Source organism: Macrobrachium rosenbergii, chromosome 25 (assembly GCF_040412425.1).
Source record: "Macrobrachium rosenbergii isolate ZJJX-2024 chromosome 25, ASM4041242v1, whole genome shotgun sequence".
Taxonomy (NCBI): Eukaryota; Metazoa; Arthropoda; class Malacostraca; order Decapoda; family Palaemonidae; genus Macrobrachium; species Macrobrachium rosenbergii.
In genome coordinates, this window is record NC_089765.1 from 2,828,085 (window position 1) to 2,841,762 (window position 13,678).

Sequence of the window (13,678 nt, forward strand, 5' to 3'; positions counted from 1 at the left end):
TTTTTTTTTATTGTATGTGTGTGTTTATGCTTCTTGCACCGTTGCAAAGCCGGAAATTAGGCTAATTGATAAAGGATTTTTCATGTGCACAATACAGGTTGCCAAAGATAACACTGCAAAACATTATTTAGGCAAAGAACAGGCTATGTAGGAAAAGAACTTAATTAGAAAACCACTAGGGTGTTGTTTCTGTTTTAGATTAGGGCATCATTAATGATATAACAATGATAAAAATGTTACGAACAAATGGTGGTCAGGGGCATCAAAAGCCATGAACGATATCAGGCATTATGTGGTGACAGAGATACAAATGCTGATTGGCCCTGAGACATGCACCCACTTTTTACAATATGCAATACAAATAAAAACAATCCTATCTAGAAAATATATCATTTTCCCCTCATTTCCATTATCCACTTTCAATTTGAATTGCGCGGTAAAATCTGTTTACAAAAAAGAAAAAGTAAAGTTGCAGTTGCAAAGTCCCCAGGGACAAGAATTCCTCATCGGCTTCAAAATCAGTTTACACACTTGGAATGCGAACAGTGGAATAGGAATAACGTAAGGCATAACTGAAACCCATTCAAGGGATCTGGCAATATTGAGCCTGGCAGTTCCACCAGCCACAGTTAGGTGCAATGACTTTTTTTTTTTTTTTGTATTCTCTTTGGGCAAATAATATTTTTTATCATACAGTTCAGAGGCAATTTACGCTCCTATCGGATATTAATGCTACAACCTTTCACGATCACTTTTCATATACCTTAAAGCCTTTTTAAATTGCAGTTAATTCCTTTAAAGATAATGTCATATATATGCATATAATATACAGTTGTTTTGTAAATGCTGGTATCTTAAGATTATATTAAGTAATGTTGGACACTTTCATGTGACAGAGCCCGAGTTCGAGTCTCCGACCGGCTAATGAAGAATTAGAGGAATTTATTTCCGGTGGTAGAGAATCATTTCTCGGTATAATGTAGTTCGGATTCCACAATAAGCTGTAGGTCCCGTTGCTAGGTAACCAATTGGTTCTTGGCCACGTAAAAATTAAGTCTAATCCTTCGGGCCAGCCTTAGGAGAGCTGTTAATCAGCTCAGTGGTCTGGTGAAACTAAGGTATACTTAACTTTTCATGTGACAGCAAGATGGTGAGCAGGAAAGGAAAGTTGTCTTGTCCTTGGGAACTTGACCTAGCTATCCTTTAAGTAGTGCCATGAGCAATGTTTGTAAAGTGTACTGGTTCTCTGAAGGACTGAGCTGAAGATGGCTGCTGAAGTTTCCATGGTTGCAAAGTACCACTGTGAGGCTATTTCAGTGTCTAGTGACACACAGATATCCGCAGATTCAGGCCATAAGGTTCGTGTGAATTGCCTTGTTTAGTGGTGCTTTTGACTGTGTCAATCGTGCGACCCTTGTATCCAATTGAACTTAGATGAATGAGATATGATAACTATTGCTTAGTACTAAGTTTTTAACAAATAAATTGTATAAAGTAGTCACTTTTGGGCACTAGAGTGACTGCAGGAATATAATTATTGATGATCCTCAGATTAGTTCTCTTGGCCTTTCACTTCTATACATTCCCATGACAGATGGTTTGCCCTTAGAAACAAATTTGATGTTTATTTGCAGATAAGATTACGCTCTTGGTACCGATCATATCCCCAGAGCAATTATTAACATTAAGCAGTTTAGGAACACCCTGAGTCAAATTAAACAACTTAATAATTACTCAAGAGATCGGGTCGTTGCAAAGAGAGTGGCGTTATTTGCATGAACAACCAGCTTGTTTTCAAGGACAAACTACATATTGTAAGCATATATTATGAAAAAGTTATGAATCACACCAGTGGTTGCTGGCTCTCTAAACAGAGGTTTAGCTAAAATAAGTGCATAAAGTATTTTACAGGGCATGGAGTAAGACCATCATAAAACTCAAGGTAAGTTTGTTACTAAGTCCAGAACATTGGATCCTCCTTTTGAGATCTTTTCGCCGAGTGTTTATTTAACTGTAGGCAACTCAGTTGAATTCTAGGTGTCATTCTTGGTTGCACAGTCACTTTTGAGAAACATCTGACTAATCTCTTCTTCAGCAGTATAATAAACTAAATCTTTCAAGTCTTTCAGAGACTTGACTAACCTATGGAAATGTTTTTATTCTTTAGTTTTCCATGTTTTGGGTATTGTTTCTCAGCTAGGTCTTCGGCAGTGGGTTCACATGTTAAATTGTTGGACACATACTTAGTCCTATTAAGTTTTGCATTCCCTAATTTTGCCATATAAGATTTTTCATTTTTCTAATCGTTCCTTACATTCAGATCTTCAAGACTATATCAATTCTAACACTCCTGATAGTTCACTCTTTACTTCCCAATTTCTTATTCTAACTGGGCCGCATTTCCTGTTGGGATCCTTGAGACTGTGGAATTCTGCTTTTCCAACTATATCTAGAACTGGGCTAGTAATATTTCATCTTCTTTAAAAGTGTGACTGCACATATTTATGGTCATATTTCAAATAAAATATGTGTTTACTGGACTTGTTTTCTACTGCAGTGCTATACTGCTCTTACTGCTATAACCATTTGAGTGTTTATTCGCATTGGGAAGTTTAGTAAACTGCAAGGTTAGACTAGGGTTTTGGCATGGCCTCCCATAGGTTAAGCACAGATTTAGTTACTTACCCACATTGTATAGTTGTCCGTAGCCTCTTGGACCTATTAGCCAAACTAAATAGGAAAAGTTACTACGTACTGTCCATACTGCACAAAGTAAATGCTTGTTGGTAACCCATTATAAAACCTAAGTGCACAAATGCAAAGTCTATTTGGGTACGAAAAATTACTTCCACTATTAAGAAAAAGTGTTCAAAAATACCATTGTCATCTTCATGATCAACATCTGCTCCAGCATCGATGAGAAGTTGTAAAACATTTTGAGAATAGTCGGCAGCAACAATCAATGGGGTCTTGCCTGAAAAGAGAGGGGAAAATTGTTAAAAATATAATTTTATTCATACAACAGTTCACAATCTTTTTTATGTACAGGTATACTTAATCTAACATAGCTTATTATTACTGACCTTACAGATGTTTTTATTATCATCATCAACCAATCAATACTTAGTTTTATCTATACAGTTCTCCTCAGGCACATAAGCCCTGCCTATGCGCTTTCATCTCACCAGGTGCCGCAATATTACCAACTCCCTCTTTCATGTACAATCTCGCTGCATGTTCCAATCCACAGTGGCTTAGTATTTTGATCTTCATCTGATCTTTTACTGCAAACTCCGTTTGGTGACTTTTACTCCTAACCAGGTAACCAAATTGATATTTTTCGATCCCAGCATTCTAAACAAGTGAAGTGTGTGATTACAAGTGTCTTGAAAGGGCAGGTTTGTTCTTAATTTGGGAAGCTTTTCTTCCCACCATGAAGCCCACAGCAGTTCATTAGGTGTTACTTTGCTTTGTGAGATGCTGTTGCAAGTCATATACTTACTTTTCACAACGTACTGGCTTCATGGTCTAGTATGCTGCCAAGATATCAGAAACGTCTTACTCTCTCTAAGGTCTACCCGTCCCGTACAACATATTCTTCATCCTCATCCAGCCCTTCATCTTGAACTGTTTATACATTTTGGGTGTTATATTTTCACCCACTTTGCCTCTTCTAAATTTATAACGACGAGTTTGGAAGGTACTAGAAGCAGGCAAGGTAACAGCTGAGTGACTGATCAGAGATCATTGGGCTATGTCCTATTTTATAACAATGCAGTGTGGTATCATCTTGGAAACAGTATATCGACTTGGTACTGAATCATCTTGATGTAATACCTAATATCTCCCTTACTAGTTGAGAGTCACTGAAGTGCATATTTCTGCAGGTAAATTCCTTGAGATCTTTTCTGGTCACATCTCTTGAGTCATTGTACTGCTGCCTGTTTCTTAATGAGTTGTTCGAGTGCTTTTGGCGTTTCTGCAAGCTTGGTGTTTCTGCAAGCTTGGCATCTTCACTGAATCAGAAATGAAGACAAATCTGGTCAGTATAACAATGCCATGTAAGTCCCTGGTTGACAACTGCAGGAATCCAGCAGCACTCTCTCTCTCTCTGCTGTCAATACTCAAGACATAGTGCGTAGTAGGCAGTTTGCTGTTTACATTTTCTAGATTTCATGGCTTCTCTGATTTGTTTCCCCTGTGCTGGACTAGGAAACAAGGGGAAATGCATGTTACTTTTTGTGATCTCTGGGTGAGCATCTCAAAACAGTAGCACTGAAAAATTGCAAGAGTTCCATGTTTGCCTTATAACAAATGCATCCTCAAGGTAAACAGCTACCCCTTTTATTTATTTATTTTTTTTTTAGGTTCTTTAGTATGGTTGATCTACATATAGTGGCGACCGCTTCCTTTTATCTTTTGAGGTACCATCGGATTACGTAAGTGAGGCAGGGATTTTCTGTCGATTTCATTATTTTTTTTTTTTAGTTTGAAAATGCTTGTGACACCAATATTGATGCTTTTGACAGCTTGGTTTGCCCCTTAATAAATGGATGCCAGCATTGTGTTGCATTATTTTTGCTATTAGCATGCTTGTAATCTTGCAGTGATTACAGCCAGTGTTCTTGAATGCAGTCTTTTGCAACATAAATATCTTGGCCAAAACATTTACAGTGTCTTCTCTTGGGTTCCCTTTGACGAGTGACATTCTGTCTCCCGTGCCACTGAGTGAAGTCCGGTATGACGACGGCAGGTTTAAATTTGCACGAACCTAAAACATTGTTAGTCACGCAAACTCTAAATCTTGAAGACCATAGCCATGTTTGAAGAAACTTTTGAATTGTTCATGGCTTTGAAAACGGGCTTCAGATATGGCGAAGAGACTTTACACACTTTTCCCCTAACAATTTCCCGAAGAAGTTAAAAGATCAAGGTCTACAAAATTTGAATACAACTTGAATTTTACTTTCAAGTTTGGAATGTTGTTCTTTTTGATTAAGCTGGCTTTAGGCCAGCGCGGGCTCTTGCTCATAGAGCAGCCCGTAAAAAGTTTGGAAGCTTGTGAACAGATATACCCACAAAACCCGTAAAACAAAACCAGTGTTTCCTGAAAACAACATTGGCAAATCATCATAAGCAGTTTGCTAATAACGTTTCACACTTCCATGAAAATTAAAATGAAGAATGAAATCCGGAATAGGTTTCCAGAACTTTTACGTGCCCAGTCATATGTCACTGGTAATGAAAATTAGTAAGCTCTTTCCAGTTCTTTTTAAATGTTATAATATATTTTCTCAAGAAAACCATTCACATTGGTAGCATCTTCTTCTTTATGCAACAGCAAGTCATAAGGCCAGGAACCATCAACCAAGTTTCCACAGAAAAGAATCCCAATAAACTAGATGAGTAAAGCAAATTTAAAGCAAAAACAAAAACATAGGACGAGGAAAATATGAGTGACCAACCCACAAGCGAAGACGCCGTGAGAGCATTGTCATCTATCAAGTATCTGCCGAGATGGCTCACCTTCCACAGATCGTGGCAATGATTTTGGTTGAGCTAGGAATCATCTAAAGGAAAGATGGATGCCTACAACCAAATATTCTCGTGGGAGCCAACGTAAAAACAGGACTTTATGAAATGCTGTTCTGAAACTGAGTTCATTTCTAAATTGCAAGTATCCCTGGGATGCCTGTACTTCTGTATTGCAGAAGGTAGAGCAGGAAATGGTTGCTGTGCGTCTTATATGATTATATTCATTCCACTGTCCATTATAAATCATGACAGTAAATAAAATGATAGCGATGATCCAGGTTTTTTCTGAACAGTTTTTGTTACATTTCGTACTAAAGGACACGACGCAATTATTTCCCAAATTCCCTTCGTCGCTGAACTGACTCGAAATGTGGCAAGAAATTCAATTCCCATTTCAGCAAAATAAAAAAAAAGAAAATATTAAACAGTAAAAAGAAAAAATTATTTTGTACACGATCTGAAATGATGAAACGAAAGGAAAATGATTACCGTCTGCGTCTTCCCTGTTGACATCTGGATTCTTCTGCAAAATGGCTGTAATGATACTCGAAGCCCCGAATTTGGCTGCATGATGGAGAGGGGACCACACTGGAAGGACATTGTGATTACTTGCAGATTTTTCGAGGGGAGAACTGTTCTGGAAGCTTTCGTTAAATAATCTGGCCATTTCTTGTTCTTGAAATACTTCAAGTCTTTGTAGCAGTTTATGCACAAAGGTAGACGTAAGCGTAATAGGTTTATATAAGAGCATTTATGGACCTGGTCTTAGGTAGGCATACATAAATCCACGCATGTTGTTCATGATGTCTTTAATGATACACCAATGTTATTAAATACTCTGTTAAAAAGGTCAACCTAAATTAAGCAAAAAAGTGTCGGATCGAATTGCAAATTCTAATATAATTCATTTTAACGAGGGTAATTTGTTGTTCTTTAAATATAATTTTACCAAAATGCGATCTTAAGCTTAGTATTATAGCCATTACATTATTATTATAGCGTTACATTATAATGCACTTTAACTGTGATGTATTATTATTAATGGTTATATTATCATTGCATATTTCTTCGCAATAACGTGAATCTTCATTGGAGAAACATATTACAAAATGTCTTACGAAAGTCAAGATAGCAAATTATGGATCTGGGAGCGTTCGAGAGCCCGCTCGGAAAATTATGCGATTCCTTCGTAACTCCTAAGCAAATAAGCCAGGAGTCTCGAACCCCATATTTCACGCAGACTGCAGTCCTCGCGAAGCGACCCGGCACCCGCGACTCCGGAGCAATCTGTTATCTCGTTCACCTAGTGAGCGAGGGAGAGAACAACGGCTACATGAAGGACCTAAAACTCTATACAAAATATAACTCGATGCCCATGAACAATGTATTAACCTAAGATTGGGATGCAGAGGGCATCGTTATGAAATTAAGGTATTCAGTGGAGTGTAACAAGGAGGTAATTTTTACGAACTTGTTAATGAACTGTGTTCCAGTACTCATAAATTTTATTTCTCAAGTTTTAAGACCTTCAGGTGTTACCCTTGTTGTTGCTGCTGTTTAAACCCGCCCCCGTCCCCACCCGAATTCAGATAACAATGTTGTAGGCTGTTCGCCTAGTTGGAGGTAACGATACGGTTTTACAAGTTTTAGTTTTTCTTTTGCGGAGAAGACTCTTCTCGAAAGTTCCCAGCTCTTACAATTTTTAATCTTCACTTTTGTAATATATTGCAAGCACTGTATCATTATTGTCACTAATAATAAAAGCCCAATAAAATTTTTCGGCTTTTTCACTCTCAGTGCTAAAACATTAAAAGATAAGCCCCCAAAGATGGCGCTTCTTGAAATTGAATGGTACAAATTCGTAGTAAAAAGGAATTGTAAGATCCAGTAATGCAAAATGAGTAATAATAAAACAGGGAAGACAGAACAAAAACAAAATAAGATAAGATAATTTGGAGGTATATTTGTTTAAAATAAAATTATGACCAAACACTAAGTTGTGCGATAATGGAACTTACGAAGTGAAGCAACGCGACGACCTAAGAGTTTGAAAGGGCAAAGAGAGATTGTTTGCATACAGTTAAAAGGAGACAGAGAAATATGACTCAAGCAAAATGAAATGGAATTGAGGTAGTCGAGCGGTTACTGTCGAAAAGGTTACGGACTGGCTGTTTGGTTAAAGAGATAGATTCTGGAAATCAGCACGATAAACAGAATGATTACAAGAAAATACGAGATAATGGATGGTGGAAAATTCGGGTCATGTCAAGATTAGCGAAACCAACATCTCCATGTCAAGAACAGCATACCCAATGATCCCCATGTAAAGAATGGCCAACCCTTTCTGGTCCGAACTCCAGTTCCACATGAGGGCTAGTACTAAACACGGCGAAACAGTGATTCATCTACTGTATAGTTTCGCTGTGTTTAGTACTAGCCCCTGGGGGGTCAAATGTATTTCGCCTTGTTTAGTAATAGCCCCTGGGGGGTTCAAATGTATTTCGCCTTGTTTAGTACTAGCCCCTGGGGGGTCAAATGTCTGGTACGGAAGTGTTCATGTCTAGAAAAGCGAACCCGATCATCCCCATGTGAAGAATAACGAACCCAATAACCTTCTTGTAAACAATAGCGAACACTGCTGTAAATGGGTTCGCTAATCTTGACATGACCCGAAAATTCCCTTCTGTTGACAGCAGGTCAACTGCTGCAACCGGTGCCCCTCCTGGAATCAGTCTGGCTGCTCAAAACTCGGCTGGAACAACAGACATCAGTCTAAAATTACACTTTCCTCTTAAAATTATGTAAGCACCTTGGTTTACAGTAATACTTACACGGAGCCGGAGGCAGTGAAACATCAGCATCTCCTTCCAGCAGAGCTGTAACCGCTGGAATGCTACTAGCCCTGGCATCGATTGCCCAGATCAGTGCTGTCTTGCCTATTTTGAGGGGAAAATACACTACGATGAAAAATGTGACAAGCGATTTGGTAAATCAAGAGTTCCAGGCCGCAATCTTTCTAAAACAGTTGGCAATCATTGTCATAGATTTCAGTTAGTTGAAGATCGTATGTAATTTGACTCTTATGTGATGAACATATAGATTAATTTTAATGGTGTTCTGTCATCTTGTCATATCCATTGTCTTTCTGCAACTTTATTTTCTCAACCTGTGAGAGCAATGTACAACTAACATGTTCTCAGGATTTATTGACCCACACAAGCCCGATGAGTTGCACTTTTCATTGAAATTGGAATTTTGAAGATTTTTTTTTCTAGATTTCAGAATTAGGTAGATAATTTTAACCCACACAAGCCCGATGAGTTGCACTTTTCATTGAAATTGGAATTTTGAAGATTTTTTTTTCTAGATTTCAGAATTAGGTTGATACTTTTAACCCACCCAAGCCCGATGAGTTGCACTTTTCATTGAAATTGGAATTTTGAAGATTTTTTTTCTAGATTTCAGAATTAGGTAGATACTTGATGAAAATATGAGAGCGTTCACATAGCCACGAGGTTTTTAAGATGCCGTGTTGCTAACTCTCTCCTCCTAAGTTCAAATCTATCATGGATCAAGAATCAGGTAACCCTCTTCCAGTCAAATTTTGTGGTGTTTTGCTGATTAAAACAGCGTCGTCTGCATATTTTGAGTCTGCCAAGTCTCTATCGATACTGCTGGTCTGCCACTGAGAATCCAGGTAAAAAACATCACAGAAAAAAAGTAACAGAAAAAAAGTCACAAGAAAAAAGTCACAATAATCCTTCCTAGATAGTGACCTTTGCGGCGTGTTTAGTACAAGCCCTTGGGGATTTCCGTACAAACATAAACACAAGACTAAATATCTTAAAGATAATGAACCCAAAGAAATATTGTGAATTTTTCCCCTGTGACACTATTACCAGCCGCCGTAAATTAATGTGATTTTTTTTTCCCGTGACTTTATTCCTGGCCGCCTTCACGGAGTCTCGCCATCAGCGCAGCATCACAGTATTAAATTTTCAGAAGCAGTCATAGCAGCGCAAAGTACATCTCCGTCATTCAGCCTTTCGATCGCCCTGCGTTCATCGTCGACAGACATTTCCTTTGAAGCGTTCTCAGACTCACACAACTCTCTCTACTCTCTTGCATCTTTCGTAGCCAAAAACATCATCGAGCTGCTTGCTCGGCTGATCCAGAACCACAGTCTCCTCGGACGGAGTCTCTCCTTTCGTGTCCAGCATTCTGAGATTCACTCGTTCGTCAAACTTTCTCTTTGCATTTGCCTACACGTAGAACAACTTATTACTCTGAATAAAGTTCTTGCTCACAGCGTCCCTACTCTCTTTCTGCTACTTGTCTCATTTTTCTCTATCACTTACTTCTTTATTACCCTGTTCACCACTGTGTATGTATGTACAGTATATATATATATATATATATATATATATATATATATATATATATATATATATATATATATGTATATATATATATATATGTGTGTGTGTGTATACATATATATGTATATTTATTTGTATACACACACACACACACACACACACATATATATATATATATATATATATATATATATATATATATATATATATATATATATAATGTATGCATATATACAGTATATATATAGATACATATATATACATATATATAGCATATATATGTGTAAAATATATATATATATATATATATATATATATATATATATATATATATATATATATATATATATCTCTACATGATAGTTTTCTTCTTTCATGAGAAAAGAGTTAATACTTTTAAGTGCAATGAGACAGTGGACACTTGGACATCACAGAAAATTTATGAAATTTTGACATTCGGGAGCTACTCTACAAAACCATCACGTTTCATTTCTAGACCAGCTATGTTCAAAGCCGAGAGAGTTTTAATTTCCTATAAAGGATATTACTTTTTTTATTATTTTTTTTTTTAGATCTTTTACCGTCGAAATTTTTCCAGACTTTAACCGAATGCGTTCACTCGCTTAAGAAATCAATACGAATTGCCAAGCATTGACTTACGTGCCATGACAACCATTTTACTATAAACATTGAAGCAGTAGTGACAACGGACTGAAAAATTTCTGAACTTTATGAAAATTTGGCGGAATACAACGAATAAGGCATTTCTTAGAAAGTATGTTGCACATAGCCTCCGTCTGATAAGAAATAGAACTGCACCATAGATATTTGGAATATTTGCCAATTATTATTATCACTTTTGGGTTCATTTGTCATTTCCCTCAAATTTTAGTTTCAGACGTTCTTGGTCCAATTAGGATACAGTCACGAGCTGTAATCAGTGTAAACTGTAATGGACTAGAATGTTTAAACAATAAGACGAACCCACACTCTGTAAATTAATACATTTATCACACTACTTCATAATGTACATTAAGTATCATAATAATTTTATATTGCTATAATTATCATATTATTTATGACTGGCAATTATTTCTTCACTCCTGGCCCCTGCATTAAGTTCAATCTGCAGATCAGTCCTTTCATTTGGCCTCCCACTACCCACTCACCCCACCCCACCCCCCAAAAGAAAGTTCCTGGCTATACCCTAAGTGATGAGGATAAATGGGAACCATAAAAATGACGCAATGAATGGTAATTGGAGGAATGATGGCAGATGATCCATATAGCCAACTGAGAGTACATACAACGGATGACAGTAGGATGAAGCAAGGGATAAACCAGAGAGACTTGGAGTGCCTGTGAAAGCCAAGATGAACTAGAAATGAAGTGAGGATGTTGAATGTGAAATGAGAAAAAAGATGAATTTAATCAGATGAACTGTATGCATATCATCTGTGGCATAAGACAATGAGAGTAACTAGTAACATGGATATTCACAGAAATGGTTAGAAGAATGAGGTAGCAAGAGAGGCAGCCAGGTGCAAGCAAAATATTGGGAAGAGACTTGGATTGTCCAAGTCTCTTTGGCTTCTAATACATTCATGCACCCACTGTTGCTTCCATATATATATATATATATATATATATATATATATATATATATATATATATATGTACGTATATATATATACTGCATATATATATATATATATATATATATATATATATATATATATATATATATTGTGTGTGTGTCAAATTTATTCACTTCTACATATTTTACTCTTAAATATTTACAGACTTTAAACCACAAATCTAATTCATATCGAATTCACTATACCTTTTGAATAACTTTCACCCATGAGGAATTATATATTGATAAGTGCATCTGGACTGGCCAGGATTCGAACCTGGGCCTTTGGTTTAAATATAAAGATAGACAGTCGACTTTGGCCATTTAACTACCAATGCAGATGTAAGTTGATGCTGACTCTTCTGCTCTGTGTATTCCCGTTGAATTCCGTCTTCACCATAATACCTGATTGGTAAGTTTGTGACGCTTTGCTAATAATGAATATTTGTCACCCATACGTGCGAGACTTTTTTTTATGTTTCCAGATATTAAGCTGCAAATATCATTTATTATGGAATTAATTATACCATGGCAGTAACTAATACCCAAGGAGAGTTTTAATTGGTAAGTGCATCTGCCCTGGTTCAGGCACCTATTGTCTAGTTAGATGAAGCAGGTGAGTACAGTGGCCAGTCAATTTAGGGTAACTTTTTACCCCTGTTGACGGTCATGGGTTTGGTGCATGAAAAAAATGGCAGATTGGTATGGATTGTGCTACATTTAGCAAAAGGATAAGACTTCAGTGTGCTGCTGGGATGAGGTTCTGGATCAGGCATGTGTGGAAACCGAGGTAGGAGAAGGAAGTGATAGCCTAACAGTTGTTTCGCAGTATGACTGCGAGGTTTTCCTCCTGTTACACCTTTCAAACCTTAATAACTCTCAGTTTCCAATTCAGTTTGGAAGGTGTAACAGGAGGAAAACCTTGCAGCCGTACTACGAAACAGCTGTTAGGCTATCACTTCCTTTTCCTACCTTTTCCTTTGACCTAAATTTGACCTAGAATAAAAGACAAGGGGATTAGGCAATGAGGTGTAGGGAGTGATATGTTTGGTAGAGGATTCACTCATGCATGATCGTCCACAATTTGTACTGCATAACGACGTCTACAAACGGTTCAAAACATGTGTAGGTTATACACATGCAAAGCAGCCTTCAGAGAACAAATGCTCTCAACTCACTGTTCAAGTCCATGCTGTTGACATTTGCCCCAGCCTCCAGCAGAGCATTCACCACGGTAGACCTCTCCCATTGCGCCGCTAACATAAGCAACGTTTTTTGATCTGGTAAGAAAAGAATAAATAGGGCTGTGATTTTGTTTTCCTTTTTTTTCTGCCATGAGCGTGTGATGGTTCACCTACAAAAAATGAATTGTTTCGCGAGACTGGGGTAGCTTGTCAAAGAAAAGGACTCTAAATTGTTTATTGTTGACAGTGAAAGTCAGGCACTGTACAGTAGTATCCATCCGTGCAACTGTATCGTGTTGAATTCAACCTATCAAGATAGAAATACTCAGTACTGGAAGCAAATGAACCGAAACAGTTTTCCTGAGCTGATGTCAAATTTTATACGTATACCTATGATTTAATAAGTCATAATTAAGTTTAACGATAATTTAGAACACAAGTACATTTGGTAACGTAGTACAGAAAACTTCAGTTTTTCGGTTAAAACAAAACGTATGATGGCTTCATTGAACTCTGTTGGTGTGATGAAAGAAAACTTTATATAACAAAATTAGGCACAAAATACAAACCTTCTGGATTTACTATATAATCTTTGAAGTCATCTGGCGAGTTTTGAATACTCTGGACAACCTGGAAAAGGTCTTCATTATTGGTAATTTTTTCCACTGCTTCTTTGGCTGTAAAGAAAACAAAGGATTCATTGTCAATGATTTCAGAATTTAGAATCCTCAATGCAACACCCTTGATATGAGGAAGCCTGTGTTATCATTGACACAACAAGACCTTAGTGGTTGAGATGAGCAGGAAAAGGACTGATTGTTCGACTGATTTAATTAAACAGACTTGCATCAGAATAGCTAATGTCATAAGAACAAAAATTAATATTTTGAGTTAAAAACCGAAAACATACACAAAACATGCACACATTCGTCTATGCTTAATGA

At 37.1% G+C, this 13,678-nt stretch overlaps 1 protein-coding gene across 5 annotated transcripts in view; it reads right to left on the minus strand.

The window, feature by feature from the left end:
* The window catches only part of LOC136852277 (ankyrin repeat domain-containing protein 50-like), a 99,425-nt gene that overhangs the window by 73,087 nt on the left and 12,660 nt on the right, over window positions 1–13,678 (minus strand). For all 5 annotated transcript variants that reach the window (XM_067126763.1, XM_067126761.1, XM_067126760.1 and 2 more), the window contains exons 3-7: window positions 13,304–13,411; window positions 12,729–12,830; window positions 8,367–8,471; window positions 6,025–6,123; window positions 2,879–2,974 (exon numbers count right to left, since the gene is read on the minus strand). In XM_067126763.1, the coding sequence (XP_066982864.1) occupies window positions 2,879–2,974; window positions 6,025–6,123; window positions 8,367–8,471; window positions 12,729–12,830; window positions 13,304–13,411 (510 nt within the window). The remainder of the gene's footprint in view (window positions 1–2,878; window positions 2,975–6,024; window positions 6,124–8,366; window positions 8,472–12,728; window positions 12,831–13,303; window positions 13,412–13,678) is intronic.